The sequence below is a fragment of the Emydura macquarii genome, unplaced genomic scaffold (genome assembly GCF_026122565.2).
Source record: "Emydura macquarii macquarii isolate MOO-44397 ecotype Brisbane River unplaced genomic scaffold, CSIRO-AGI_Emac_v2 contig_968, whole genome shotgun sequence".
NCBI lineage: Eukaryota > Metazoa > Chordata > Testudines > Chelidae > Emydura > Emydura macquarii.
This window is the reverse complement of record NW_027131105.1, coordinates 12873012-12899926: the sequence shown is the minus strand read 5'-3', so window position 1 is coordinate 12899926 and position 26915 is coordinate 12873012. Positions and strand designations below refer to the sequence as shown.

Genomic DNA, 26915 nt, shown 5'->3' with positions numbered 1-26915 from the left:
TATTTGTGCCTGGCCGAGAGGTCAGAACATGTGGGCAGAGCTCTGGATGGGAGGGAAGAACTGGAACAGCAAGGAGTGCTGCAGGGCAGGCACGAGGGGCACCGGCAGAGCTGCAGAGAGCTCAGCCTGGAGCAGCAGGGGGCTGCTGTGGGTCAGGACTGATGCAGGTCAGCAAAGCTGTGCAGGGAGTCTCAGGATTGAAGATCAGAGCAGAGGAGTCATAGATAGCAATGGCCCAGAAGGGCCAGGAAGTGACACCTGCACCTCCAGAGGAAGGGCATGCCCGCCCCACTCCATGGTGGCCCCACACCCATCCCTCTCCATATCTGTAGTTTCTCAGCCGTGCCAGTGTGGGCTCATTAGCATCCCGCTGCCAGTGGCCACCCAGACTGCCTCCCGCTCCAGTTGCACCCTACCTGAGGTAGCCCCTCTGGCTGGAGTGGGTGCGGGCTGAGCGCACACTGCTGACCGAGGAGATGGTGGAGGCTCCCAGGGTGATGCGAATGAGGCCACTTTCCTCAAACAGGGCCGTGTTATTATAGGCGTTGGGACCCTGGCGAGGAAGAGACACACAGAGGCTTTGTGAGGAAGACTCTGCAGCAGCTGGATCTTGAGATTCTCTTCCTGCCCTGGCCCAATGCTGGAAAGGGCGGCGGGGTGGCCCGAACACGTTCAGGAATCGCCAGTCTCTGGCCCAGTGAAAGAGTTCCCAGGGCTCCCAAGGGCATGGCACATGACAGTCCGTGAATTCAGACAGGGGCTGTGGGGCTAGAACCTGCCCACTGGCTGGCTGTCTCGCTGAGGTCCTTCCCACTGACCTCCTGGAGCAGGACAGCAGGGACCAGTTACCCTGCGAGCTGGGTGGGGAGGTTAGGCCTAGGGAGGGATTCCTTCTCAGGCAGAGTGCAGAGGAGGCCCTTGTCTGTGGTCTCGCTCGCTGCCCTTAACACCCACCTGAGCAGATCTAGCTGCCTCCTCGCCCTGACTCTTCTTGCCAAGACAGGCCAGTTTCCAGGCCTCTTGCACCTCTTCATTCAGGACGCAGAACAGAACCAACACGGCCAGGCCCTGTGAGGGAGGGGACGAGAGGCTATGAGCCTGGCTGGTGAGGGCGGGGAAGCGCTCGGCGAAGCCGGGATCCCTCACTTCCACTCCTCCTGTCAACAAGGCAGTGGCGAAGCCTGGCTTTGGCCATTTGGGAATGTGCTAATGGAGCCAGTCAGCTCTCCTCTAAGGCACCGCCTGGCACTGCATCCAGCTGCTTGCGTTTCAGTCAGTCATGCCTGCACCGCACCTGGGCCCCCCAGTCCAGCGCAGCACCGAGTGCTGCATCCGCCTCTGCCCTCAAGAGCTCTGACAGGGCAGCAGGGCCACAGAGTGGCAGCATTTCTGGGCTGCCCAGGTGGCACTTCATGACTCATTCGCCTCTGGAAGAGGACGGGACAAGTGGCTCCCTCTTGGAGAGTGCTTCCTGCTGGCCAAATTCACTGCGGCTCTCTGGGGGAGGGCTAGGGAAACAGGTGCCGGCCCTGTTAGCCCACTTGGTGCATGAGGCCCAGCAGTGGTTGAACCAGTGTCTTCCCCAGACACCAGTGTGTCTGCTCTGGGGTAGAACTGCGGGAGATTGACAGAGTTCTGGGGCCACAGACAGGTACTGACATGAACACATTCCAGCTCGCACAGTGACTCAGTGCCGGATCGGTCTACCTGCTCTCTGGGCCACCAGAGACTTACTAGGGGGGCCTGATTGCTGCAAGCTCCCGGGGCCGGGGCCAGGGCCAGTGGCCTGGATGGGGAGAGAGGACAGGGGCTGCCCGAGGGTGATGGGCAGGTAGAAGAGGAAAACTGAAACTGGGGTTGCCTGGGCAGCTCTGATTCTGTGCCATGCACGCAGTGGTTAGGGAGCAGTCTGCAGTCAGGCAGCAGCTGTTCCAGCCCCACTGCTGCTGGGGGGTCTCAGGGACAGCAAGGAGCCTCAGCAGACCGTGGCCTTGGAGGCGATGGGGTATAATTGGCTGTGCAGAGAAAGGTCAGGATGGCTGTTATTGGATGGCGCTGGGGTGACTCAAACAGTGGGGGCTGGTGGCTCTCGGTTTGCAGTTCCCGGCAGCTCTCGTGCATCCACTTCAAAGCTAGGCCCAATTCTTTGTTGGTCCATTTTATGACAGCAGAAAACTCCCTTGAAGATGGTCATGATTGTCCCATCACGTCCCGGAGCAGGGCTGCCTCAGAACGGGCATTGTTAAATCACAATGACCACCTCGTTTGGGCTTACAGCTGGAGTCCGTTCCTGGTGCAGCAGGTCTCTGTTTTGCTACAGAATGAGACGGCGAACATGGACAATGACTACCAGAGAAAGCAGTCAGCTCAGGAGTGAGCCGAGCAGCACGGGGTGCCTGAGGTCCGGCCCACTGGGGCAGCACTTGAGGCTTTGCTAAAGGAGGCCAGACACACCCAGGGATCGGTGAGGGGAGAAGGAAAGGAACAGCATGGAAGGGCGGGTGTAGCGGCTCTCACGGCACACCTCTGTATGTGTAGCGCTCCTAATGAAGGGAGGCGTGGTGGGACGGTTCTGTTGGCCAAACCCCTGGGGCGACTGGCCAGGCAGAAGCTCGAGGCTCTGCAGGGTTAGTGTCTGCACTGTGCTTAAAGTGTGCACCAACCTCAGCTGGTCTGTGAGAGGAACAACAGAGAGGCATGAGCAGCCAGCGTGAGAGAGCACCCTCGCAGGCAGTGCTCAGTGTGTGCACACGCGTGTGAGAGACTGAGCGAGCGACAGAGCCCACAAGCAGGTGGGGATTGGGGATGTCTGGAAGAAGCTGGTTTGTGTTGCTTTCCGAAGAAACACCTGCTGGCTGGGTGGGAACTCGGTGTGCAGCAGTGCTTGCAGTGGGAGGAATCAAGCCGGGGAGCTGCTGTAGTACTGCAAGGCAGGTCTGAGCTGGCGAGGGACATATGGGGGAGCTGGAAAGCAGGGGAGCTCCTGGAACACTGTAGGACCGACCTGGGGAGGCTAGCGTGGGGGAGATGGAAGCAGCACAGGGGAATGCTGCAGAATGGGTGCCCTGAGCTCATCCCAGCTCACTCTTTCCTGTCCTTCCCGCCCTCCTCTCCTCTGTCTTGTCTGTCTGTTTTCCCTTTAATCTGCCTTTCCAATGTTTAAATCTTCCCGCCACTTTTCCTTGTCCAAGGGAACCAGTGAGAGATGCTCCCCGCCGAGGGGGCAGAGCTCCTGCTTGGAGAGTTACCTGGAGACTGCAGAGGACAGTGCGGAGGTAGTGGAAAGCCAGGACACTGTTGTTGACAGCCAAGAGGCCAAAGAGCCATGTGGTGCTAATAACTAGAAGCAGAACAAAGGAGCTTCGCAGCGTCATGCTGGAGAGAGAGAGAGACAGACAGACAGGCAGACAGGCAGACAGATACACACACAGAGACAGGGACAGGGACGCAGAGGTTAGAATCTGTTAATCTACAGTCTAGCACTCAGAGACAGAGACAGGGGAAGTACAGTCCTGTCGTGAGCCGCCAGCTCCCCACACCACACTCCAGCACAACAGCTTGACAATACACTCCCTGCAGCACTGGGACCAGGTGCGCGCAGCATGTCTCCAACTCACGGGCCCACACCCAGGCTGGACAGGTCGCTACTCGCTGAGCACTGGCCAAGCACAGAGGAAGACCCAGCCCCGGCCCTAAGGAGCTTCCGTTCTGGATGAGACAGACAGGCCTGTTCAGACACAGCATACGCAGGGTGACCACGCGCTGGAGGCCCTTTGGGCTGAGGGGAGGCTTAAGGGCTGGCTTGGAAGAAAGGAGTGAAGGCATGAGTGGGAGAAGATGCAGAAAGGGCATTCAGGAAGCCTGGGAAAAATGTAGGCAGCAAGAGGGGGAGAAAGAAAAACAAGCACCGAGATGGAGGCTGGATCAGAGCCTGGACTATAAGGACAGGAAGCAGGAACGGAAATGGCAGGTGATGGGGAGCCAGGAATAGGGTTTGAGCAGGAGAACGACAGGGGCGGAGCAGTGGGAGAGGAAGCACCTTTCAGCAGAAGGCAGATGGACCAACTGGAGGGGAGTAAGGTGAGATGTGGGGCCTGACAGGACAAGGCTGTGGGAGCAGGGGTAAGAGGGAAGGACAGATGTTAGGGAAGCAACTGATATCGGCAACAGAAGCAGGAGTGGAAGGCGACGTGAAGGCTGAGACTGGACAACAAGGAGGACAGGCAGATTTTGACAGTGCTGGAGAAGGGGGGGCTTGTGGGAAGGAGAGGAGTTCAGACACTTGGAACAGTGAAAGCCAAGGCCAAGAGCAGCCTTGGGCCAGGGAGCAGAGCAGCAGACCCTCCACTGGGATCCTGGCCAATCAATACTCACAGAACTGTTTTCTTCTTGGTCTCTTTCTGGCCTGGGGAACAGGACATCTTTGCCACCAGCAGGAACATCACCCCATTCATCTGAAAACAGAGAGACTGGTCAGAAGCTGCTCTGCTGCTCCTACGCTGAGACTCTCTCTCTCCCCAGTCCTGCTGTCTCTGTCATGAGCCTCCAAAAGCTCCTGTACCTGATCCTGAATGGGAAGCTGAACTCTGGGCAGATCTGGGCTAACGAACCTCCTCCTCTGTCTGTTCTACACGAGCCTCTCTTCTCTGGGCTACGGACTCTGGCCTGGACTTGGGGAAGCATGACAAGAAGGAAAGCCCGGGGAGGAAGAGAGCACAAGAGAAAGGGGGGAAACCTCAAAGGGACAGTAGAAATATAAATGGAGGAGGGAAAGCAATGAGAAGTGGAAGAGGCAGCAGAAACCAGGGAAGGTGAGCGGAAGGCAAGGGTGGCAAACACATGGAGTGCAAAGAAGGGGAGGACATGGGGGGGTCGGGACACGGTATAAACATGAGAGGAGTTTACCACAATGACGACAGCAATGGGGCCTGCAAAGCTCCAGACCAGCTTATCGTGGATAGAAATCCAGCAGAAATCTGGGTTCCCATAGCCCTCTGGGTCCAAGCCAACTGCCAGTCCTGTGGGGAGAGAAAGGAAAGGTCAGTTCCACAACACAGCCACCTAGGAGACATTGGGGTCACTTTGCACTTCCACTATGGCCTCTTCCACCAGAGGATCTCAAAGCCAAGACCAAACCTTGGTCAGTGCAGCCTCAAAACACTCCTTGGAGAGCAGTATCATTGTCCTCATTTACAGATGGAGAAGACTGCGGTACAGAGGGGAAATGACTTATCCAAGGCCACAACAGAGAGCTGGGGCAGAACCAGGGACAGAACCCAGGTCTCCTCACCACCCCTTCCAGTGCTCCTCCTTCCCCTTGATTCCTGCCAGTGCCAGTGGTCAAGCTGCCGTAGCAATGGAAATATCTAGCAATGGCTAAGCTGTCTCTCCTGCTCTGCGAGGTCCATGTCCTATACCTCACTGTCTCTAGATGCCCACCTCACAACAGGGCATTTACTGCCAGGAACACATGCACCCAGGAGTGACGAACCTTGGGAAATGGATCTAGAGGAATAGCCACAGAACATTTGCATCTCATGCTACGAACCCTAGAATGGCAGGCGCGTCATGCCCATTAGATCAGAAAGGTCGGGAAGTCTTGTAGGTTCTTCTGTAAGAGTGAGACCCTGGCCTCTACACCCCATGTACATTTCACACCAGAACACTACAGAGCACCCTCTGCTGTGGCATCTACCACATCAAACACTAGGAGTGGTATAAACACCTGGTATCTCATCTCTGCCTTTTGTCCAGCTAATTCCTGCACCATATAGTACCTTACTGACTGTATCTCCATGGGCTAGAGTTTGTCTGTGGAGTTGCTCCGGGCTAGACCCACACAGTACAAACACACAGAGTGGCAAATATGAATGCTCACAGACATGCACATACATCCCCTCCACACTCAGACACCCAGGCTGGACCATACCCATGGAATCAGAAAGGAGACAAGTTCTGAGGCCCATGCACTGTTCCTTCAACAGCTGGTATTGCCATGCCGTAACAGGCTTTATCTATTTCCTACCTCCCTCAAAGAGGGAACCTGTCTTCCCAAGCATTTTTGCCCAGCATGTGGTACCTACCGGTGATGATGGCCGGCACCCCCCAGCCAATGGCATAATAGAACCTCATGGCTCCGAAGTTGATGTTGCGGGCTTCGGTCTGCATGCGGTAGATGTGGAGGCCCTGCACGAAGAGCCAGGCGAAGGTGGAGAGGAAGAAGTAGTGCAGCAGGATGGCAATCACAGTGCAGAGGAACTGAAAGGAGCAAATCACCACTCAAAGAGTGGACAGCCCGGCCAGCTGGGGAAGGGGAAAGGCCCCTCCTTGCCTGGCAATCTCTCTTGCTGCAGCAGAATCACCCCAAGAGCATTTTTGACATCCCTCATCCTGCTCTACGTGCGGCAGAGAGCTGCCTTGTGGGACTCCTGTGCCTCTGCTGCATGCCCCTGACCTCAGCTGCTGATTCCCAACCTACTAGAAAGGGCTAGACAGCTGAATCCAAAGTAAATAATAAAAGCTGGAACGACATACCCAAAGAGCCAACACCCAAACCACGCAGCCCCGTAACCCGGCTCATGTCTCTCTCCCACCTCACACTTGGCAGCCATTGGTAGGTGGTTTGAGGGATGCTCTCTGTTCTTCAGGGATGTGGTAAACATTCGGTCACTTCTGGGGCTTGAACCAAGGACCCAACTCAGATCCAGAAGCTCGTCCCTTTCGCACCACAGGAGACTCTCCAGTAGTAACCTCACTTCTGAGCTGGATGGACTACAGCCTCCAGGAGTGAGCGAGAGCTCATCCCCCTCAGACATGGGCCTCTCCTGATCAGAAACAGCCTGTCCTAAATTACAACCAACTGCCCGGTGCCTTAGAATTGGCACCAAGACCCAACACCACGTCTGGTGCCGGGGGCCCCAAAAGGGGTTGGATTCTATGTTGAGGAGTGTGGTATGAAACCTAGAAAGAAAAGATTGGATTAAATCGAAAATAATTTAGGGGGAGGTTCCATCCTGCAGGGCCATTCCCGAGCTCCCAGGGCCACCATTCAAACTAGGTCAAAATATGAAACACCGGAGACTAAACCAGCAAAGCCATTTACACTCCTGCTGCATTCACAAACACTTCTGTTCTCCTGCGCCTCCTTCTTACCCCCTGGGTCCCACGGTCTGACAGTGCCATCCCTCCCAGATGCACTCAGGACTGTTTCCTCCTCCCCTTACCTGGTTTTCAGTGTGGTTGATGCCCAAGAGGAAGAGCAGCTCAGAGAAAAAGAGGGTGACAGAGATGTTGGAGTGGATGCCCCGGGTGTTGGACTTGAGGCCTTTCAGACATGTCAGGAAGGAGAAGGTCAGCAGCAAGGCGACAAGAGAAAGAGACACCAAGGAATAGGTAACAATGGCCAAGGTCTCCAGGTCACCCTCTAGCTGCTGCAGATGGAAATCAAAGACAAAAGGCAGAGTCAGGCAAGAAAGCACTGAGCACGTGTCGGCTTTAAAGGTCTACCTCCAGCTGGGAGAAGCAGCCTGGGATTTTCTGCTACATTTCTGCAATGGGCACTGTCCGCAGCTGTAACCCAGAGTTCTACCCTGAATGTTCTGGTGCATTTAGATCATGGTGCCCACCTCATCAGGGGATGCTCCATTCTGCTATCTGTCCATGATATGCCCATCACACTCTCATGGAAATAAATCCTCTTGTTCTGGTTTTCACCACTGGGCATTCTCTCCCCTCACGCAGCCTTCCCACTCCTTGCTCCCCTCCCTCTTCCCTCTGCAGAGGTAGGGTTACCTCTCGTTGGGAGCTATCCATCAGCACCCCAAAGGTGCCAAACTGGGAACACTGGCAGCGCACGTGCGTGGTGTTTCTGAACACGAGATCACAGTCCCTTGCTGTCCAGAAGCCGGAGGGATCAATCCTGCAGCCACAAGAGAACACAGAGCAATCTCAAAGGAACAGGCCTTCAGAATCACATCCCCAGTCAGGCCCATGGTGGGCCAGTTCCACCCTCCCTGGTGATCTCCCACCGCTGCCCTCATTAGTAAGGGGTGCTATGCATGCTAACACAGCAGCAAGGATGGTTAAGGAGAGTCAGGGAACTAGTTCACTTCTCCAGTTTCTTTCATTAAACCTCTAGAAAGCTGCAGCCGCGAATGGCCCCAGAGCTAGTGAGAACCTTGGACTGGACCGCGGTGCAGACAGGGTGAGCTCTTACTGGCTGGAATGGTTCCACTGGACACAGAGGGGCTTGCTCCGGTTGGCCGTCTCCAGCAGACGGAACTCCAGCACCAGCGGCACGTCCAGTGTGCCCAGGACAAAGGTGTGGTTGCTGAACACGGACACGCTCACGATGGGGGAGTTCATGATGGGGTTCTTGGGCAGTCTGCGAGAGATGACATGGGCCTTGTCACTGAACCCATCAGCCACCCAACCTGCCTGGCATTTCACGGAGAATTCCAGGGGGGTTGACGGGGGCTGGTCTGGCAGCTGGAAACACAGCTGTGTCCACAGGACAGGCTGCACACTGCCCACGCTGCCTCAGGCCGTGGGGAGAGGGCAGGTCATCCTCTGTGGTCCATCTAGTCCTTGGCCTCTTCTTGAAGGCCGCCAACACGGGGCATGCTGAGCAGGACCAGTTGTGCGAATGGTTTCAGTGTTGCAGATACCAGCTCTGGACAGAGGCCCCCAGCCTCCACAAAGACCACTAGGCAGCCGTCAGATGAGCCAGGCTGGAACCCTGAAAAGCCCCACAGCCCGGACCCTGCATGGCGGGCAGGACCCAGTTGCTTGCAGCCTTCTCTGTCTAGAGCGCATTGCCCGGCAGGGTGACAAACACAAAAGGGGGGTGCAGCAGCCAGTACCTGAGACTGCGGCGATCCACCTGGTAGCGGGCGGGCAGCAGCCCCCCCAGGGTGCGGTAGATGATGAGGATGATGATGGTGACAGCGGGCTCGGGCTCCGGGAGGGTCTGCTTTGTGGGGGAGCTCTCCATTGTGTTGTTCACTTCCTGGCTTGTGAGCGTGGGGGTTGCTGTGGGTGGAGCTTGGGTCAGAAAAGGTGCCTATAATAGTGGTGTCTTGTCTTGTTCTGGGCCGGGGGAAGGAAATGTTTGGTGCCACTGGCCATCTCCATGGGCCGTGGCTCATGAGCCAGGTAGCAGCGCTGGGCACTACGTCGGGGACACAGTGGTGCCTCTTGGGAAGGAAGGTGTACAAAACCCCATTCATCTTTGCCGGGGCTGCAAGGAGGATCCCAGGGAGGTCCATGGCCCTAGCAATTCTCCTCTCAGCGTCTCTCTCTGGACACCACATGCAGGGTCGCTGCATCATGGCAGTCTCCCCACCTTGGCCAGACAGAGCTGCCCGGCATCAACACTCGGTGCCATTCCAAGAGCTAGCCAGGAAGCAATGCCAGACACTCCCATCCTGCAAGGGCTCAGCAGGCTCCCAGCTCCTGTGGGCCGCAGCACCAAGGGTGATCCCCCTCCCAGCCCAAGGGCCTGTCTCTCCTCTCGGCCCAGAAAAGGATGCCAGGAACCTTTGGGGTAAGACACACAGTTGCTGTCTGAGCTCCTAGGGGCAGAGGAGTCTCTGACAGACCCAGGAGACAGCCCAGGCTGGGTTTCTGGCAGTCAAGTCCCCCTGCCAGCTGTCCCCCTGCAGCGCCTGTCCCTTGGGCAGATGGTACTGAGCACAGTGCAGGCCATGTGTACAGGCCAACAGAGCCCACTGGGGAGGCAGCCAGTAATTCTCTTAGGCTCAGGGCAGGTCTTGACTTACCTTCCACTTTGGGGGCTGTAAGCACCGAGAGCGGGAGCACCACATGGGTGTGTGGGTCCCACATGGCCTGCCCCCGGAAAAGGGTGCTGTGGTAGCGGGGATAGCGCCGCCGGACGTGGGTGTGGTTCTCCATGCGGTCAATGCTGAGCACTGTGAGAGGAGGAGACAGAGGAATAAGGGGCCTGAGGCAGCTCAGGGAGCCAGGGCCCAGGTGTTGCAATGGGCTGGGTTCAGCGTGCCAAGGTTAACGTATTTGCTTCTATCTTTGGAGCAACCAATTCAAATGTGTCTGAGGTCATGAGTGCAGTGAATGTGATGGGCTCAGCCCAGTCCCTTGCAGGTCCCTGGTCACATCTGGACTTGCAAAACAGAGGGAGGGGCAGAGGGAGGGAGCAGCACTGTGGGGCGAGAAGGGTGTCCAGCTCCCGTCTGCCCTCGCTAGCTCTCTCTCTGCTCGCTTGCAGGAGCGATGCACTCACTGAGCTTGCTGGGCCTTGCTGTGGGGACTGTGAAAGGCACATGTGCCCTCCCAATACATACACTCCCTAATGGGACCGCATGAGCGACACAGCTCCTTGTGGGAGAATCACCTACTGCTGCACATCCCAGCTCCACCCCGTCATCCTTCAGTCACCAGAACCCCCTGGCACCTCCTCAATGAGTTAGCAGCAGGTAGGCAGAGGTCTGATGGCCCCTTCTGCTGGGTTAGGACTGAGGAGGAGCTGTGGAAAGTTATGGTCAGTGGATCCTGTCCTAAAGGATTTGTGGAAGACTGGGAATAACTGAGCGGCTGCAACTTTACTGGGGTAGAATCACCACTGCAAAGCCAACTATTAGTTCATGGCTCCCTGGGGGAGTACGTAGGGCAGTAAGGAATAACTTCTATAGTGCACACTGCTGGGGGAATAAACGGGAATGGAAACACTGCTACTGCGATTTGGCCAGGACAGGGGGTAACACTGCAACTCTCACAAAGAGCAACGGGAGCTTTGGTGAGCCGAAAGGGGAGTGAGGGTTTGAGCTTAGTGTTAGATCCCCTCCAGCAAGATAGCACCCCAAGTCTCAGCTGACTCAGAGGAAAGACCTCCACTTTCTGCAGGAGTCTAGGATTTCCTGGGGGGTCTCCCAGCCATCAGCTGACCAGCTGCCCCCACCTCAGCGTGGGAGATCACAGCTGGAGGCAGCAGGGCCTCAGGTTATTCTTTGTGCTCGTTTACTCTTTGAGTTGTGGTGTCAGAGCTGCATGCCCTGCGCCGCGCCGCCCCCCCTCTTGGCAATGCGGCCCGCCTGCTGCCTACTCACTGATGTTGGGGGTCACCACGCCAACGGGGTTGAGGTAGGTGAGTTTCATGTTGCTGGCGAGCGTGCCCGTGTATTCTCTCAGCTGCTCCATCAGTCCCACGCTGCCGTGTTCACTCTGCAGCAGCATGTCCCAGTGCTCCCGGTTCTCCAGGGCCAGCACTGAGCTGCCTGCCCTCAGCAGGTTCTACGGACAGAGATTAGAGGGAGAGTCTGCAGAGGGCTTGAAGGTAAAACACCATTCTTTGAAATCTTCTGAGCCTTCTCGCTACGTGACCTTCCCTGCCTGCTGCAGGTGATTCAAGAAAGAAGGGGGACGGTCTCTTCTCAGAGACCTTAAGCATTGCACCAAGGGGAGACAATCCCATGCTCCACCCCTTCGCAGTACTGGGAAGGGTTTCCTCAGCCAGGCCACAATGTGCCTTGCTCAGTTGTACCCTCTTGGCTCTCCCCTGCCCTCCCTGGGCTTCACAGCCTTTAGCTACTCAGAATAACAAAGGGGTGAAGCAATGAGATGGGGCAGGTGCCACTCCTCGAGGGGAGACGCCTGGCTGCTGCAGCGCTTTTCCTACTATGGGCACTGACTGCTCCCAAGCCATGTCAGGGCTTGTAGCCATCATACCTAGAGGCAAGGACCCCTGGCCCACAGGGCTCAGAGCCAAAGTCCCAGGCTCAGGTTGGTGGGGCTGATGAGCCTGGGAAGGCAGCACCTTTAGTCCCAGAGAAGCTGTGCTGCGGCTGACCGAGGGTCAGCGCTGAGAACTCTGCCTTCTTCAGCAGGGAAGTGAAGGAGGAAGGCATCTCCCCGTGGGAACGGCACTCACCTCGTTGAAGTGGGCGTCCTGCGTGGCGGTCAGGCCGAAGCCGTGCTGCCTGCTCTCAAACTCCATCAGGTGGGACAGCAGGCGGTAGGTGATGTGAACGTCGTTGCCAAAGTAGCGCTCCATCTGGTCCGTCACTGAGCGTAGCCGGTGGGCTAGCTTCTTTGCCTCAATGGTGTTCAGCTCTGTCTCATTCCTCTCCAGGCCCTCCAGCTGCCGAGAGAGAGAGAAGAGAGACGGGATGAAGCAGTGCAATGTGCCGTTAAATCTCGTCCCTCCCCAGCTCCCTCAGAAAACCAGCTTTAACCCAGGGCGAACAGGGAGAAAGGCTGATGCACTACAGGCCCAGCTGCTGGGTTTGGGGACCAAATTGCCCTTGGATTGTGCTGGCCATCTCTGCAAGCCTGTCCATGGAAAGATTACCTCTAGAGACAGTCACCAGGCCTGTGGCAGATTCTGGGACCAGGTATTTGCTCGAGTGAGCAGCAAACTGTGCCCCATCAATGAGCTCCCGACAGATAAGCAAGCCCCGATGACAGAGGTATGTGTCATTTAACTCCATGCAAGAGGGTCTGTTAGTTACAGAGACCTCCCTCAGCCAGAAATCTAGTCAACTTCAAAAAGAAGTTTCAAAGTGGTCTCAGGTGCCACGTCTGCCTAGGAGCCCACCTGGCAATTGCAGTTACCATCAGATTTTCTTGTTTTAAAACATACACTCTTTTCTTCTCTGCCTTTGTGAAAATCCACAGAAACAACCAGATGAAACTGACTATGCTAGGTTAAGCATTATGCACAAACTAAACAAGCTGGGGAAGAGCAATGAACACAGTTTTTTCTCTCCCATCTCATTTAATTACAAGAATCAGTGTTAGTCATAACTGAAATACCCTAAACAATATTCAGCCAGAATTTTGACTCTGACAGTTGAAAGCATCCCTTTACATCTACAGGCTGCTTAGCTTTGGTGCTGCAGAGCTAAGTATTATTGAACCCCAGGCAAACAGCAACTATTGATTTGTTGTTGTTCTTGTGGTCAATTTCTGTGCAACAAAACAATGAACTAAAACAAGTAACTTCAGAGGAAGCTCTCCAGCAGTGCAATGGAATTTCAAAGACAGGCTAAGTGAAATTAAACAATCCAGCAGTAATGACTTGTCCAAATGTCTGGAACTGAACTGGTAGAGGAACCTGAAGATTCATCATTTCATCTTACTGATCAGGCAATAACTAAGAATGTACATACTGGGGGTGGTGACACAGCTGCTACGTGGACATTTATTGCTATTGAAACAGAGGATGCTAACTCATCTGATCCTTGTGGCCCTCTTGGGGTTATTTATGCTTTCTCGCCGAATAGTGGGTTGAGATAAATGCATTTATTCATAAGGGGCAGTTTGTGATTGCAATATTCTGGCATTAAACTAAACTAAAATCTAGCTAAAATTAAATTCCTATTTCAAGGAAGGGCAGGTCTGGAGCATCAAAGCATTGAGAGGGGCTCCTGATGGAAGCAAGTTCATGTTCTGGGTCAGATTTTCAAGTGCTCAGCACCCCTCATGGGGACTAGATTTTCAAAAGCGCTCAGATGTTGGGAGCACAGTGGGTGCTGAGCAGTATGGAAAGTCCAGCCCTTATTTAGGGGCCTAAATGGGAGCTGAGCTCTTTTGAAAATGTAGCTTCTGAGGGCTATTCCCTCCCGGTGAGCTGCAGCCTGGGGAAGGAGTAAAGAGGGCAGATTACCAGTGTGGAGAGATCCTTGAAGGCAGGTGATGTGCAGTTGAAGAGATCTGGCTCCAGCCAACCTTTCTCTTCATCGCAGTGGCGAATTGCTGCACCTGAGAGAAGGAAGAATTGCAGATTCAAAACTCAGAGACTTGGGACAGTTTCGCAGCTGGTTAGGTCAGTGCCATTTCCAAAGCTAATCCACCATGCTGTCAACATCACTGAGAACAGCATCAGGGACTAACGCCAAAGCCCTGGATTGATGGGGGGCCAGCTGAACTAGCCATTCTGAATCCAGCTCGCATTTCATTAGCGAGCTGTTCACTAGCAAGTCTGATTTTCTGTGAACAGTTCCAGTTTCCGTAACAATTCACCTAATAGCTGGGGAAAATCATTTTCAGGCTATGGGTTGTTCAGAAGCTGGTCCCTTCAGTTATTTTCTATTTGTGGTATGTGCTTGGTTACCTGTGTAACAGGGCATAACTGACTGGATGAGACTTTTAGAGAGGGGAATAACGAATTGAAAATTACAAGCAATGTAATTTACAGAGCTACTGGGGCTGAGATCTGTGTACCTTGCATATTGACAAACAAGTACCTACCTCCCCCAGTGCTCACCTGACTCCCACAGCTGACTAAAGACATGACTGATAAATCACAGCCCACTTGGCACGGCGCTCGCATTCACTGAAATCCCCGCTGAGACGTTGCCTTTCTCACACCCTTTGTCTACTTAGGCTTGTCTACACAAGGAAGTTTACTGGCATAACTACACTGGTGTAATTACACTGCTTTAGTTAGACCAGTATAACTCCCTGGGTGGCCACACACGTTCTGGAATGAGTGTCCGCACAGGGAGTTACCCTTATATAGCTACAGCAGTATAATTCTGCTGGGGTACTTATGCTGGTAACGTTCTCTGTGTAGGCATGTCCTTCAATAATAAGCTCTTTGGGGCAGCAGCCATCTCTCACTCTGTGTATGTACAGCGCCTAGCACAGTAGGCCCCTGATCTTTGCTGAAGCCTCAGTACTTCTGGAATATAAATAATCATATATATCCCATCAACCAGTTCTGTTTAAAAACCACCCACACAACCAACATCCTCATTAACAGCCCCACAGCAGGATCCACATTATCCATCCCCAAAGCAGCACAATGATCAGCAACAGCATTGAGTGCATCATAAATGCCACAGTCAGTATCAACCCAGCTTGCATATGAAGCACACCATGCACTATCGCTAAGGGTGGCACTGGTGCTCTCTAGGGCAATGTCCTGACCGGGGGCAGCTCCAGCGAAGTAACACCACTTAGCATTTACGGGGGGGGGCCACACACACATACAGTGACTAATAAGCCTCACGCCCTCAGCTGGATCATTGTCATGATCTCAGTTTTACTGATGGGGAAACTGAGGCTCAGAGAAGGGAAGCAACTTGCCCAAGATCACATGGGTTGGTGGGGAAGCCAGGATGAGAGCTCAGGAGTTCCTGGCCCAAAGGAGCCCCCATGTTCAGCATTCCAGCTCATTCATCATCATCATCATCATCATCATCTTCCCCAACCTTCTCCTCCTCCTTATTGTCAACAGCAACAGCAACCCAGCTAGCCATGCCAGATACAGAAAGGGTGCAATGGTGGGAGCAATCAGCAAAGGAGGAGACAGTCTCTCTGTTATCTGCTTCGTGTCCTCCCTTCAGCAGAAGAATGAGTCTCTATCCCTGTAACAATCCCAGTGGCTTTGCTGAGCTGCCATATTTTGGGTAGGATCCTGCAGAACATTCATGGTCATTGGGCTCCTTTACCAAGGCTCCCTCTGTGATGTGCTAACTAGAGAATGGCCCTGCCCACCCAGCAGAGTGACCTGGCACATGGCATGTGAGGCAGGGTTGGGGGCCACTTGACTTCTCCTAGAGCACCTGATACAGCGTAAAGGCAGCAGAACATAAAGGGGTGGGAGGAAGTGGGGAGCAGTGTCTGGCTGCAGCTGAATTTCTGCCAGTTAGTTTGCTTGGGGATAGGAAAGGCAATCGAGGGCAGCCGTGGATATAAGGAAGCCAAGGCGAGGTGCAGCGTTAGTAGCACAGTCAGCAGCCCTGGAAGCATCAGGGGAAGCATGGGATCTGCAGGTGTCTCAGGCAGGGAGAGGGGAATGGAAAGCCACACGAGCAGCCCTTGCAACACATAGTGAGGGAAATGGGACAACAATGGGTCCTTACCTGCACCCCGCAAACCTGATCAGGAGGGAGCAAAAACGGGGAAGAGAAGCGACATGGTTAAGAGCTGAGAACCGGAGTGGGAGAAGACTGCACTTCCCGGGGAAATGTGTGGAGGAGGTGAAGGCTTGGGACTGGCCCTTTTTGGCTCAGTGGCTCCCAGGCTCAGAACTGCCCTGGATTCCCAGAAGCCAGCGATTCCCTGGAGGTGGCAGTCTTCCTTTCTGATGTGGCACTCTCCAGACTTAGCCACACCGGATCACTACAAAGTGCTCTTGCTGGGGCTGCCTGTGGAGCCCACTCAGGAGCTGGGGCAGAGCGTGGCTGCTTGCCTGCTGTGCAGGGGAGGCTGACTGGACCACATAAGACCCCCACTCTGCACTGACTCATGTTTGCTTCCAGGTGCTGAGTGTTATCTCAATGGCCTGGGCTGCGGCTCTCTTCCTCTGCCCCTCGGTGGCAGTTACAGACAACTGGGACTCTTGCTCTCTGCAGCTACGGTTGAACTTGAGGAGGAGGTGCAGAACCTTCCTCGCTGTCTCGGGGATGTGGCAGACAGAGATTGGCCGGAGCTGGGCACAGGATGCAGTGATAGGTAGGGATGGAGGGCCAGAGGGAAGGGGTGGCCCCAGGAGTTTTGGCCCCTCCTGTTCTTTTTTTGAGTGATGTTTCTGGACCTACGTAGGCTGCTCACAGAAGTGGCCCTGCACTCCTGTCTCTGTTTAGAAGACCCCCCGAGAACCTCCAATCATGTAGCTTGGATCTCAGTGTGAGGTTGCAGCCCCACCTCTCTTTCTGGAACAAGGTCTGTGCAGATCTCCTCTGCTCTCCCAGCTCCAAGACAATACATCTCCCCTCACGCTACCATTCTCTGCACCTCAAGCCCAGGAACACAGGGCTCCATTGCTCCAAACCTGACCACAGCAGCAGCTCTCCCTCACTGCCTGAGACAGTGCTGGCAGCAGGAGCTGACCATCAGGGGCTTTAGAGCCTTATTGTGGCAGGAGGGCGTTCCACCTTCCTGAGGCTGAGGGACACTGCAGGATGTTCACTGCAGGGCTCCAGCCATAGGTCCCTCTGCAGCCTTCCCATGAGGATCACTTACCCAGGGAGCCTTTGGGACAAGGCACTGCAGCTGGGAGCCCAAACTTGGTCTGAGGCCACCAGACACCAGCTTTCAGGGTTTTAGGGCATCCATCATAGAGCACTGCAAATGGAAACAAAGGAGCCGGAGTTAACCGGGGCAGAGGGGAGGGGTTTGTCCCAGTAGAGTGTCCACAGGAGGGCATCAAGGACAGCTCCCCAGGAGAAGGTCAAGGGCGCAGGGCTCAGGGAGTTTTGCCTGACACCGTCTCTAAGATTCGAGTGCCAGGCTGCTCTCCATGCACAACATACAGGTGTCTCCAGACTCACCCTCACAGCCACTTGGCGTCACCTCCGCAAAGGGGCTGTCACAGCTGTTGCACTGTCGACCAATCACTCCGGGCCTGCAGTGGCACTGGCCCGTTTCCTGATCACATGATCGTGAAGAGGAGCCAACGGGGTAGCAATCACAGGGCAGGCAGGTGTCACTCCCTTTGGGGCGGTAATGGAACTCCTGCAGGAGAGGGGCAGGGAAGGTGGTTAGAGGAATGAATCATGGGAGGGGGAGCAGCAGGATGGCCTAGCAGGCAAGAGGCAGGACCCGAGGGGATGAGTGAGGGGCCTGGTAAGACAGGGAAGGGCACAGGTAGGACAGTGGGAAGGGGAGCAGGACCAGCCAGACAGAGACACAGGCACCTACATTTCAGCTTCTTAGTGCTGAGCTGGTGGGGCACATCACCAGCTTGGCGATCAGGGCCAGCCCTAGGTGCGGCAGCATCCTATGCAAAGCAGCACATGCAGGGATTCTTCCAGCTTCCTCCCAACTTATCAATCGGTCTCCCCACTTCTGTGCACACGTACGCCCCACTTCCCGGCTGCCTGTCGCTTCCCTTTCCCCATCACCTCTTTGTGAGGCTCCACAGCAGGAGGTGGGACTGATGCGCAGCTTTCCACGGGGGAGCAAGGAGGGCTCTAAGGGAATCTACACTCTGCCCCAGCTGGCCGGTAATGGGTGCTGGTGAGTCGGGTACACGCGAGAGGTCCAGGGCCACAGAACAAGGTAGCTAGTGGTTGCATGAATTACTACGGGCCTGAAGAGGCCGCTGACGAAGGCAGATGGGACGAGGGCCACGTCTCAGGTGCCTGAGGGTGGGTGAGATGAGGGCTGTGCCTGCAGAACGTCCCCCTCACCTTACAGTGGCACTGCCCGTTGGTTTTATTACAGTCTGGGTCAAAGCCCTTGTTCACGCTGCAGTTACAAGGCCCACAGGTCGGGTTCCCCCACCAGCCCTTTGGACACTGCTGATCCATCCTGAGGAAAGAAACCCACAGTCACCTGACAGCCTTCTCTCACCCACCTCCTCCGGAGCTCCGACAACATGAGCTACTGGGAGCAGAGTTCGGCTCCCAGGCATGGCCCCTGCCCCGACAGGCAGCAGGGTTACCCGCTGGGGTTGGAGGGAAGGACTTGCAGAGCATCTGAGCAGTCCCATTTGGACAGTATTCAGAGCAGCACTGATGGATTCAACCCTCCCTCAGTCAGAGGGAGAGTAAAAGCAACTTTGAAGAGGACTAGAGTGGGGTCCAGTGAGGGGAGATCCCAGAGGACCCCCCATCTCTCCACCAAAGCCAGCCCCCCATCATTGCACTTGCCCCAATGAGTGCACTCTAGTGACCGGCCAGAGGGGGAGCACTGCACCCTAGGAGAGCCAGGTGAGGGAACACAAAGAACAGGACCAATCACCTACTGCTAGAGCACATCTGCGGCTGCAGCTTATTCTCCACCTGACGTCACCCCTCTCCTTCCCAGATGCTTCTCCACTAACCACTGGTAGGGCTACAAAGGGAGGAGTCTGACCTCAGAGGGGTAATAACAAGCAGCGGCCAGTCCCAAACCCTAGCTCCAATACCAATACCCTCAGAGCACAAGGCTCCCTCCGAGGGGCCTGGAGATTATTGCTGGATAGAGAGTCGAGTCCCTCCAAGGCAGAGCTGCCCTGGGTCTCACCTGTGCTCGCAGTACTGCCCAAAATAGTTTCCTCCACATTCACACACATAGCCCAGGAGAGAGCCTGGCTTTCGCCGACACACTGACTTATTCTTGCAGGGGTTCAGATGGCACACGTCAATGCAGTCCCCACCATAGTATCCTGAGGGAACAGACACAGACCTTCAAAAAAGGGAGCGAATCATCATGGCTTCGTAAGGAAACACTGTGAAAAACCAGCAATGCTGGAGTAGAAGCAAGAGAGGTATGGCATTTCTTCAGGTGGATCACAGGGTTTTATGCCCTCTACTGAGCCAGACCAACCACATTTCTGCCTGCTGCTTTCTAAGGGGATTTCCAGTCTCTGGGTGCGACCGAGTTTTGAGCAAGCTACAGAGTGACCATTACTCATAGTGCTATGGTCCTACGGAGCATTGCCATGTGTGTAAATAGCCCTAAGGAGCGGTGGCAGATAGAGAGAGAAAATACAACACAGGCAAAAGGAAAAGGGGAGAAGACAAGAATGGAAAAGAAACAGAACGGAAACGGGGAAGAGAGAATGCAAGGAAGGCAGGGCTGCCTGCGTCTCTGTTGGGTGTGCCCTACCTGGCTGGCACACGCAGGTGTAGCTCTGCCACTCATCCCTGCAGATACCGTTGGCAGGGCAAGGACTGGAGTCACAGGGGTTGGGCACGCTGCATCCTGCCTCCACGTTCAAAGCTCTGTTGGGCTTGGGTAACGCCATCCCAGAGGGCGTGTCACCGAGGCGCACCCCCTGAAAGCCAAGTCAGAAATAACATGGTAAAGCCAGGTTCAAACAGGAACGGGGCTCAGGGCTTAGGTGACAGGAGCCTGGCCTGAGTGACCCAGCTTGGCTCTACGGCAGGGGCCCTGGTTCCACCTTGTGGCTGCAGGAGGCTCAGGTCAGCAGAGCTGACTCCTGCAGATCTGAGAGGTGCTGCCCTAGAATCGAACTCCCCTGAGCTGCCAAGGGTCCTGGAAAGTCACCCAGCAAACATTGCCAGGCCGTTCCCATCAATTCCCCTTCCCTCCTGGTTACATCCTGCTGCTGCACCCAGAGGTCACATTCCATTGTTTCAGGTCCCCCCCATGCAGAGCGCTCAAGCCTGAAGCATGTCCATAGGGGCTCTGGGAGCAGCCTGTGGGAGCAGAGGGCCCTGGACTGGATTTCTGTACCTATCTGGAACGTGCTCTCGGAGCAGCCTCTGCAGCTAGGTCTGGGGATTCTAATTTCCCATCTCTGAATACTGCCCATGGCAGAATGAGAATCCCAGCTTGTGGAGAATGCGTGGGAGGCTGCTGGAACTGAGCACTCACCTGTATGCAGCCCTTCAGACCACTCTGCACCTCGCCAGACCCTGGGATTCCGCCAATGTGGAGATGCTTCACTTTCAGCCCGTGCAATTCATTTCCAACAACCACTGTGTCCTGCAAAGGAGGTGATTAAACAGGAGTATCACATGGCCATTCCCAGATCCCAAATCTGGGTCTGCGGGTCTTCATACTCCCTTCCTGCTCCACATAAACCTTACTGTGCAGAGAACTAATTAGGTATATGGGGACTAACATGACAAGCTACCCCAGAGGCCGGAGAGAGGCATATCAGCAATGCCTAGGAAGACAGACGGCATCAGAGAGGCACCTTTGACCTAGACAAATTGGAGGATTGGGCCAAAAGAAATCTGATGAGGTTCAACAAGGACAAGTGCAGAGTTCTCCACTTAGGACAGAAGAATCCCATGCATAGCTACACACTGAGGACCGACAGGCTAGGCAGCAGTTCTGCAGAAAAGGACCTAGGGGTTATAGTGGATAAAAAGCTGGATATGAGTCAGCAGTGTGTCCTGGTTGCCAAGAAGGCTAATAGCATATTGGGCTGCATTAGTAGGAGCATTGCCAGCAGATCGAGGGAAACGATTATTCCCCTCTATTTGGCATTGGTGAGGCCCCACTTGGAGTATTGTGTCCAGTTTTGGGCCCCCTACTACAAAAAGGATGTGGACAAGTTGGAGAGAGCCCAGCGGAGGGCAACAAAAATGATTAGGGGGCTGGAGCATAAGACTTATGAGGACTGAGGAACTAGGCTTGTTTAGTCTGCAAAAGAGAAGAATGAGGGGGAATTTGATAGCAGCCTTTAACTACCTGAAAGTGGGTTCCAGGGAGGATAGAGCTAGGCTGTTCTCAATGGTAGTAGATGACAGAACAAGGAGCAATGGTCTCAAGTTGCAGTGGGGGAGGTCTAGGTTGGATATTAGGAAAAAGTTTTTCACTAGGAGGGTGGTGAAGCACTGGAATGGGTTATCTGGGGAGGTGGTGGAATCTCCATCTTTAGAGGTTTTTAAGCTGTGGCTTGACAAAGCCCTGGCTGGGATGATTTATCAGAGGTTAGTCCTGCTTTGAGCAGGGGGTTGGACTAGATGACCTCCTGAGGTCCCTTCCAACTCTAATATTCTATGATTCTTATAAATACGTAGCAGAGATTACAGACTTCACAGCCAGCACCCCAGCCCTCACATCCCCTGCACCGAGGATGCATTCGGCCCTCCCTGAGAGATCCCGACTGCTGGGGGTTGGAGGCTACAGACCTGGTAGAGTCCAAAGTCCAGGTTGACGGTGATGATATAGCGCGTGTCACGCCCACTGCGAACATCCCGCAGCTCCAGTTGGAGATCGTGCCACTTCCCATCACTCAGGTGCAGCTGGTCCAGGAGGAGCTTGGTGGTGTGCCCAGAGCCTCTATTCACCACGAAGGAGAGCATGCCAGAGTCCAGCTGAGGAAAAGGGCAGCCAGCAACAGAAGTGGTGAGCAAGGCCCCAGCCAGCTCCTGTTACTCCCCTTCTTCTCTACGAACCCGCACGTGTGCGCTGTACATGGGGAAGGGTCCCCAGCTCAGCCAGGAGCCTGTCTGAGAGACTGGCCCTGCTGTTGACATTGTGTTTGTGGCTGCAGCGGAAGTACCTGGCAGAGGATGGTGGTGTACTGGCCGGCATGAGCCTGAAGCAGTGCCCCGTCCAGCCGGCGTGTCCGAAACGCCAGCCCCACGTACCACGGCATGGAGATCTTCACCTCGTTCTTGAAGTCCCAGGAAAGGATGCTGTTGCCATGGAAATAGTGAGCATGGTGCATGGCTGGAAGGGAAAGCAAGCGCATAAGGCTTGTGGAAGTTTGGAGCAACATGGGGAGCACTGATTCCTGCGCAGGGCCTCCAATCACACTTCATTTGGCAAGGGAGGCTAGATGGCTCAGTCTTTGCAGGGTCTGAGCAGGCCAGAGGCAGGCCGTGCCTCTTGCCAAAGAGCAGCAGAAAGCTCCATGTACTGCCGTTCCCAGGAGGTGCCAGCCTTTGAGTGGTTTTTATTTATTTCTCCAATCTCTACTGCACCCGTTGCCTTGGCAACTGGCCACTTCCCTTCTGGGAAATAAAGCATGAATGCTGGCGACACCATGCACTGGAGGACCCGACCTGAACCCTTATGGGAGCGAATTCCACTGATACATGGGCAAGATTGCACAGCCTTCAGCACCGCTGGCTCCTTCTCACCAGAATATTCAGGGACTCTTTATGGAACAGTTTCAGGCTAACACTTCCCTTGTACATCCCCAGCCTGCCTCTCCTCAGGACACACTCACCATGCCTGCAGTCCTTGCCCCCGAAGCCCACGGGGCACTCGCAGGAGAAGGTTCCCCAGCCCACTGAGCAGGTGCCACCATTCTTGCAGGGGTTGGAATCGCAGAAGGTGTGCTTGGCGTGGCATCCTGGGGACATCGTAGACACGCAGCCAAAGCAAAGAGACAGGAGGGGACTTATTTTCAGTTGCTTAGCCCTGGCATTCACCTCCCAGCACCCCAGAACATTGACATGGGGGAGAAATATCAGCAGCTTCTCAGAGCAACCAAAGGGGGAAGCCATGACTGAGATCTCTACGCCTCTGTCAGTACACAGCCACCATGATCTCCCCGCCTGCCCAGTAACAAGGGCAAAGGGTGTCACCCCTAATTCTGCCAGGGTGAAAAGGCAGCAGAGAGCTAGAGTGACTCTTGCCAGGGAATCACCCAGGACCCCCCAGGGACAGGCTGGCTTTGCATTCCCCACATGGCTACCAGATGTAAAGCCTGAATGGGGCAGCATGGTGAAGCGCTATTTGGGGGTGAGAATAGGTAGCCCAGGGGCTATTCATGAGATAAGGAGTCTTTCATCACTAGGTTCCTGGCTGGAATCTGGCCCAGGTCTGGAATATCCAATGAGATGTGAAATAAGCTCCTGTCTGTTCAGGTCCTTATGCAGGTGTCTACTTCACAAAGAACATGTGCATACCATGTCACGGCATACACTGCGCTCCTAGCAGATAGTTCAACAGAGGCACTGATGACTGCATGGGCTAAGGAGACCAAGTTTCTCTCTTTCTCCTAGAAAGGGTTGGGGTTCTGTGAGGAAGTTGGTGCGACTGCTACCTGTGCTGCTGTTATTAGAGCCTGGGCAGCTCCCGCTGTGGACAGAGGATTGTGTGTCCTGTGCTGCCCCCCCAGCAGCTTTCCCCAGCAGGTAGCTCCATTTTGGGGTGGCAGTGGGATTCAGGGAGGATATGCAGCCCATGGACTTTGGCACAGAGCAGAGATGCCACACACTCCTGTTACCTGCAGAGGTCCCATTGTTTGCAATGTAGGTAGCCAGGTCGATCCGTTTGCTGTCGATGTACAGGTCTCTCATGCACCCCACAAAGTCCCTGTGGGCCACTGGGAAGTTCTCAGGCAGATTGGGGACCCCTCCGAGGAGCAGGGGCCCAGTGAGGTCCAGGGACCTGTGAGAAGAGAAGGCCTATAAGAGGTATTTGCTGCAGAGGAGCTGCAGGTCCCAGACAGCACTACACAGGTCAGTTCCCCTCAGTGCCTCAGCAAGCTGATACAACCTGCTGGGGATGAGGCAATAATGGAGGCCCTGTGCCTGGTGCCCACAGCCAGGGGAAAGAGGCAGAAGCACCATGCTCAGGCTCTGTGGCAATGTCATCATGCATTGTCCTCCCAGTGAGGCATGCAGGGTATGGGACAAACCACAGACAAGCAGGGCTGTGGGGGATCTCTGGATCCGTGGCACCCCAGCTCTTCCAGGTCAAGTGGAGTATATGCTGATGGTGGGAGCAGTGTAGGCTCCTTCCTGCCAGGACTTGGTGAGCTCAGAGCTCCCTTTTATCCCTGATCCTGAGTCCCTCACCCCACTGCAGCGAGCAGCAGGCCCTCGGGACACTCACTTCTTGGAGCTGGACTGTGTGCCCTTTGCTGCACAGGAATAGTTCCTGATCTCACTGCCGAACTGCAGTGCCACTGATGCATCGCATTCATCCACCATCAGGATGGCCACCTTGTCCTTGGAAGGCCCCTGCACCACCCCCAGGGAGCCAATCTTGGGCTGAAACCAAAAAACCATGGAGTTAGCAGGCTCCCCTCAGTGCCAGCTCCTTCAGCACAAGGGATGCACCATGTACACAGCACAGATGTGCCTGAATGGCCCTGTGCAGGGGACAGTACTGAGCATGAGCAGAACAGCTCAACCAATCACAAGGCAGGATTTTTGGTACCCCGTTCTCCTTGAGCTGCTGACAGGTGGTCCAGCTACTCCTAAATGCATGGGAGCCTCTCATCATCTTTCCAGGGTGATGTACACCTCTCCATTACGTGACTCAATCCATCCAATCAGGGACCATTAGAACGGATGATGTCACTAGGGATGTAATAGGTTAACCGTTTAACCAGTAATCAGCTGTTTAAATTTTTTTAAACAGCTGATTACCATTTAAACGGGGGGGGGAGGGAAAGGAGCATCAGCAGCTAGGCTGGTGCTAGGCTAGTGAGAGCAGCTGGGCAGCTCTTGCTGGCAGAAAGCGCAGAGCCCAGCGTGGGGGTGGGGGGAGCCACAGCTGGGCTCGGCTCCCCACAACGAGAGCAGCTGGGCAGCTAAGTGGATGACTGGCTCTTGCAGGTGAATTGGGACATTCCATTTCTCATCCCCCAGCACAGCACAAGCCCTGCCCCAGCATGGAGAAGGAGAGAGAATGGGACAGGGACTCCGTATGGCAAGACAGGGCAGTAACTACCCAGTGAGTCACAGACAGACACCTATAAGGGAGCTAGTCATTTCCCAAGCACAGCATGGAATTTACTCTACAGAGGCACGCAGGGAAGATGTCTCAGCTTTTTTGAGTTTATCCAGGATATCCCTGGTAGCAGAATAACCAACATCAGATCTGCAGCTCTCTCTAGGTGGCCTCCTAGCCTGCATCCCTTCCACTTTCACTAAGATAGAAAAATTAGGCCCAACTCCCATCTGCGACAAAGCCTCTCAGTGGGACGAAGATGGAGAGAAGATGGCCAGGAGAGTCAGAACTGGAAAGACTGGTGCCTGTTTCAGAGAGCTGAAACAGGGCTTGGAAGGCAGAACAGCAGGGACTTTCCTAATGAATTAAGGGTCGCCGGTACCAGCCATACAGGCTGGACATCCCCAGCGCCTTGGCACTGCTCAGTTCTCCCAAAATGTGCCTGCTGGGGAAGCCCTGTCCATATTTGCAGCTCACCACTTCCAGATTTGCAGCCAGTGGGACAAACAGGACAATCCCAGGGAGAGAAAAGAAAAGGTGGCACGTACCTTGTTGTAGTAGCGGAGCTGCACTGTGTGCCACTGCCCATCACTCACACCCCCCGGCAGGTACGGGGTCACCAGGGTGCTCGACTCACCTGAAAAGCACAGCACTGTTACACACTGTCACACAGATGGACTTTGTCGTGCACAAGGGAACAGTGCAGTGACGAGGGAAGGAGCTGTGCATCCACAGGGCAGGGCCACTCTCATTCCCAGCAGACTGTCTCTCATGCACCCAAACCCCCCCGCCCACGCATACGACGTCATTCACACACACATGCACTGATGGAGACACACGCTAACAATCAAGTGTGTACACACCCCCACACCTGTAGAAACAACAGAGATTCATAGATTTTAAGGCCAGAAAGAACCATTGGGGTCATCTAATCTGACCTCCTGTGTACCATAGGACACAGGACTTCCCTGAATTAATTTGTGCTTCACGCCCAATAGCTGTGGTTGAACTAGAGCAGATCTTTCAGAAAAACATCCAGTCTTGATTTAAATGTTTCCAGTGATGAGAAATCCACCTCAACCCTTGGTAAGTTGGTCCAATGATTAATTACCCTCACTGTTAAAAAACTGTGCCTTATTTCTAGTCGGAACGCGTCTAGCTTCAGGTTCAAGCCATTGGATCTTGTTATACAGTATCTGCTAGACCGAAGAGCCCTCTAGTATCAGATTTCTGTTCTCCAGGTAGGTGCTTTTAGACTGGGATCAAGTCAACCCTTAACCCTCTCTTTGTTTAGCTAAATAGATTAATCTGCTGGAGCCTCTCTCTGTCAAGCATGTTTTCAGTCCTTTAATCATCCTCATGGCTCTTTTCTGAACCTGCTCCAATGTTTCAGCAGCAGAGGTTACGTTCACTAACTCCAAGTTGTTGGCTGAATGTTTTCAATGCCCCCTCCTAGAAGAGGATCAGAGACACAAATGTCACTCTGCACGGATCAGGGCATAACAGGCTGGGCCACGGCCTCCTTGGTCACAGTGTTTAGTATTGTTCCTTGATTCACAGGAATAACAAATGCATTTGCTTTGGTATTTCTCTGGCAGGAGCCCTCGCCAAGAAACCTACCTTCACATTAATCAACTTTCCCACCGTCGGCCTTCTTCCCATTAAGCAGCCCTCATGAAAGGAGCTGAAGCATAGACAGATCACTTGGTCGCCACGACATTACTGATCATCTCTCTGTTGTTTTTAAGAGCGGAAGGAAGCCCCTGCTAACTAATGATGTGAACTGCAGCGAGAGGAAAGAGAGGCCGGCTGGACACTGACATGAGAAAGGGATGAGCTTTCTCTGCACTCTCAGGTAGCTAAGCCAGAGAGCTAAAGGCGCAGCATGAATGAGC

The 26915-nt window shown here is 54.5% G+C and overlaps 1 protein-coding gene across 1 annotated transcript in view; it reads right to left on the bottom strand.

Moving 5' to 3' along the window:
* CELSR3 (cadherin EGF LAG seven-pass G-type receptor 3) overlaps positions 1-26915 on the bottom strand; it is a 62866-nt gene that overhangs the window by 4834 nt on the left and 31117 nt on the right. The window contains 27 exon segments of the mRNA XM_067544252.1: positions 417-553; positions 955-1068; positions 3249-3375; positions 4375-4454; positions 4906-5018; positions 6084-6258; positions 7224-7430; positions 7792-7918; positions 8216-8383; positions 8862-9030; positions 9780-9929; positions 11082-11265; positions 11903-12112; positions 13640-13734; positions 15843-15857; positions 16945-17046; positions 17253-17436; positions 18114-18234; positions 18931-19072; positions 19516-19684; positions 20248-20358; positions 21516-21701; positions 21890-22059; positions 22562-22687; positions 23567-23730; positions 24178-24335; positions 25569-25657. Coding sequence (XP_067400353.1) covers positions 417-553; positions 955-1068; positions 3249-3375; positions 4375-4454; positions 4906-5018; positions 6084-6258; positions 7224-7430; positions 7792-7918; positions 8216-8383; positions 8862-9030; positions 9780-9929; positions 11082-11265; positions 11903-12112; positions 13640-13734; positions 15843-15857; positions 16945-17046; positions 17253-17436; positions 18114-18234; positions 18931-19072; positions 19516-19684; positions 20248-20358; positions 21516-21701; positions 21890-22059; positions 22562-22687; positions 23567-23730; positions 24178-24335; positions 25569-25657 — 3793 coding nt within the window.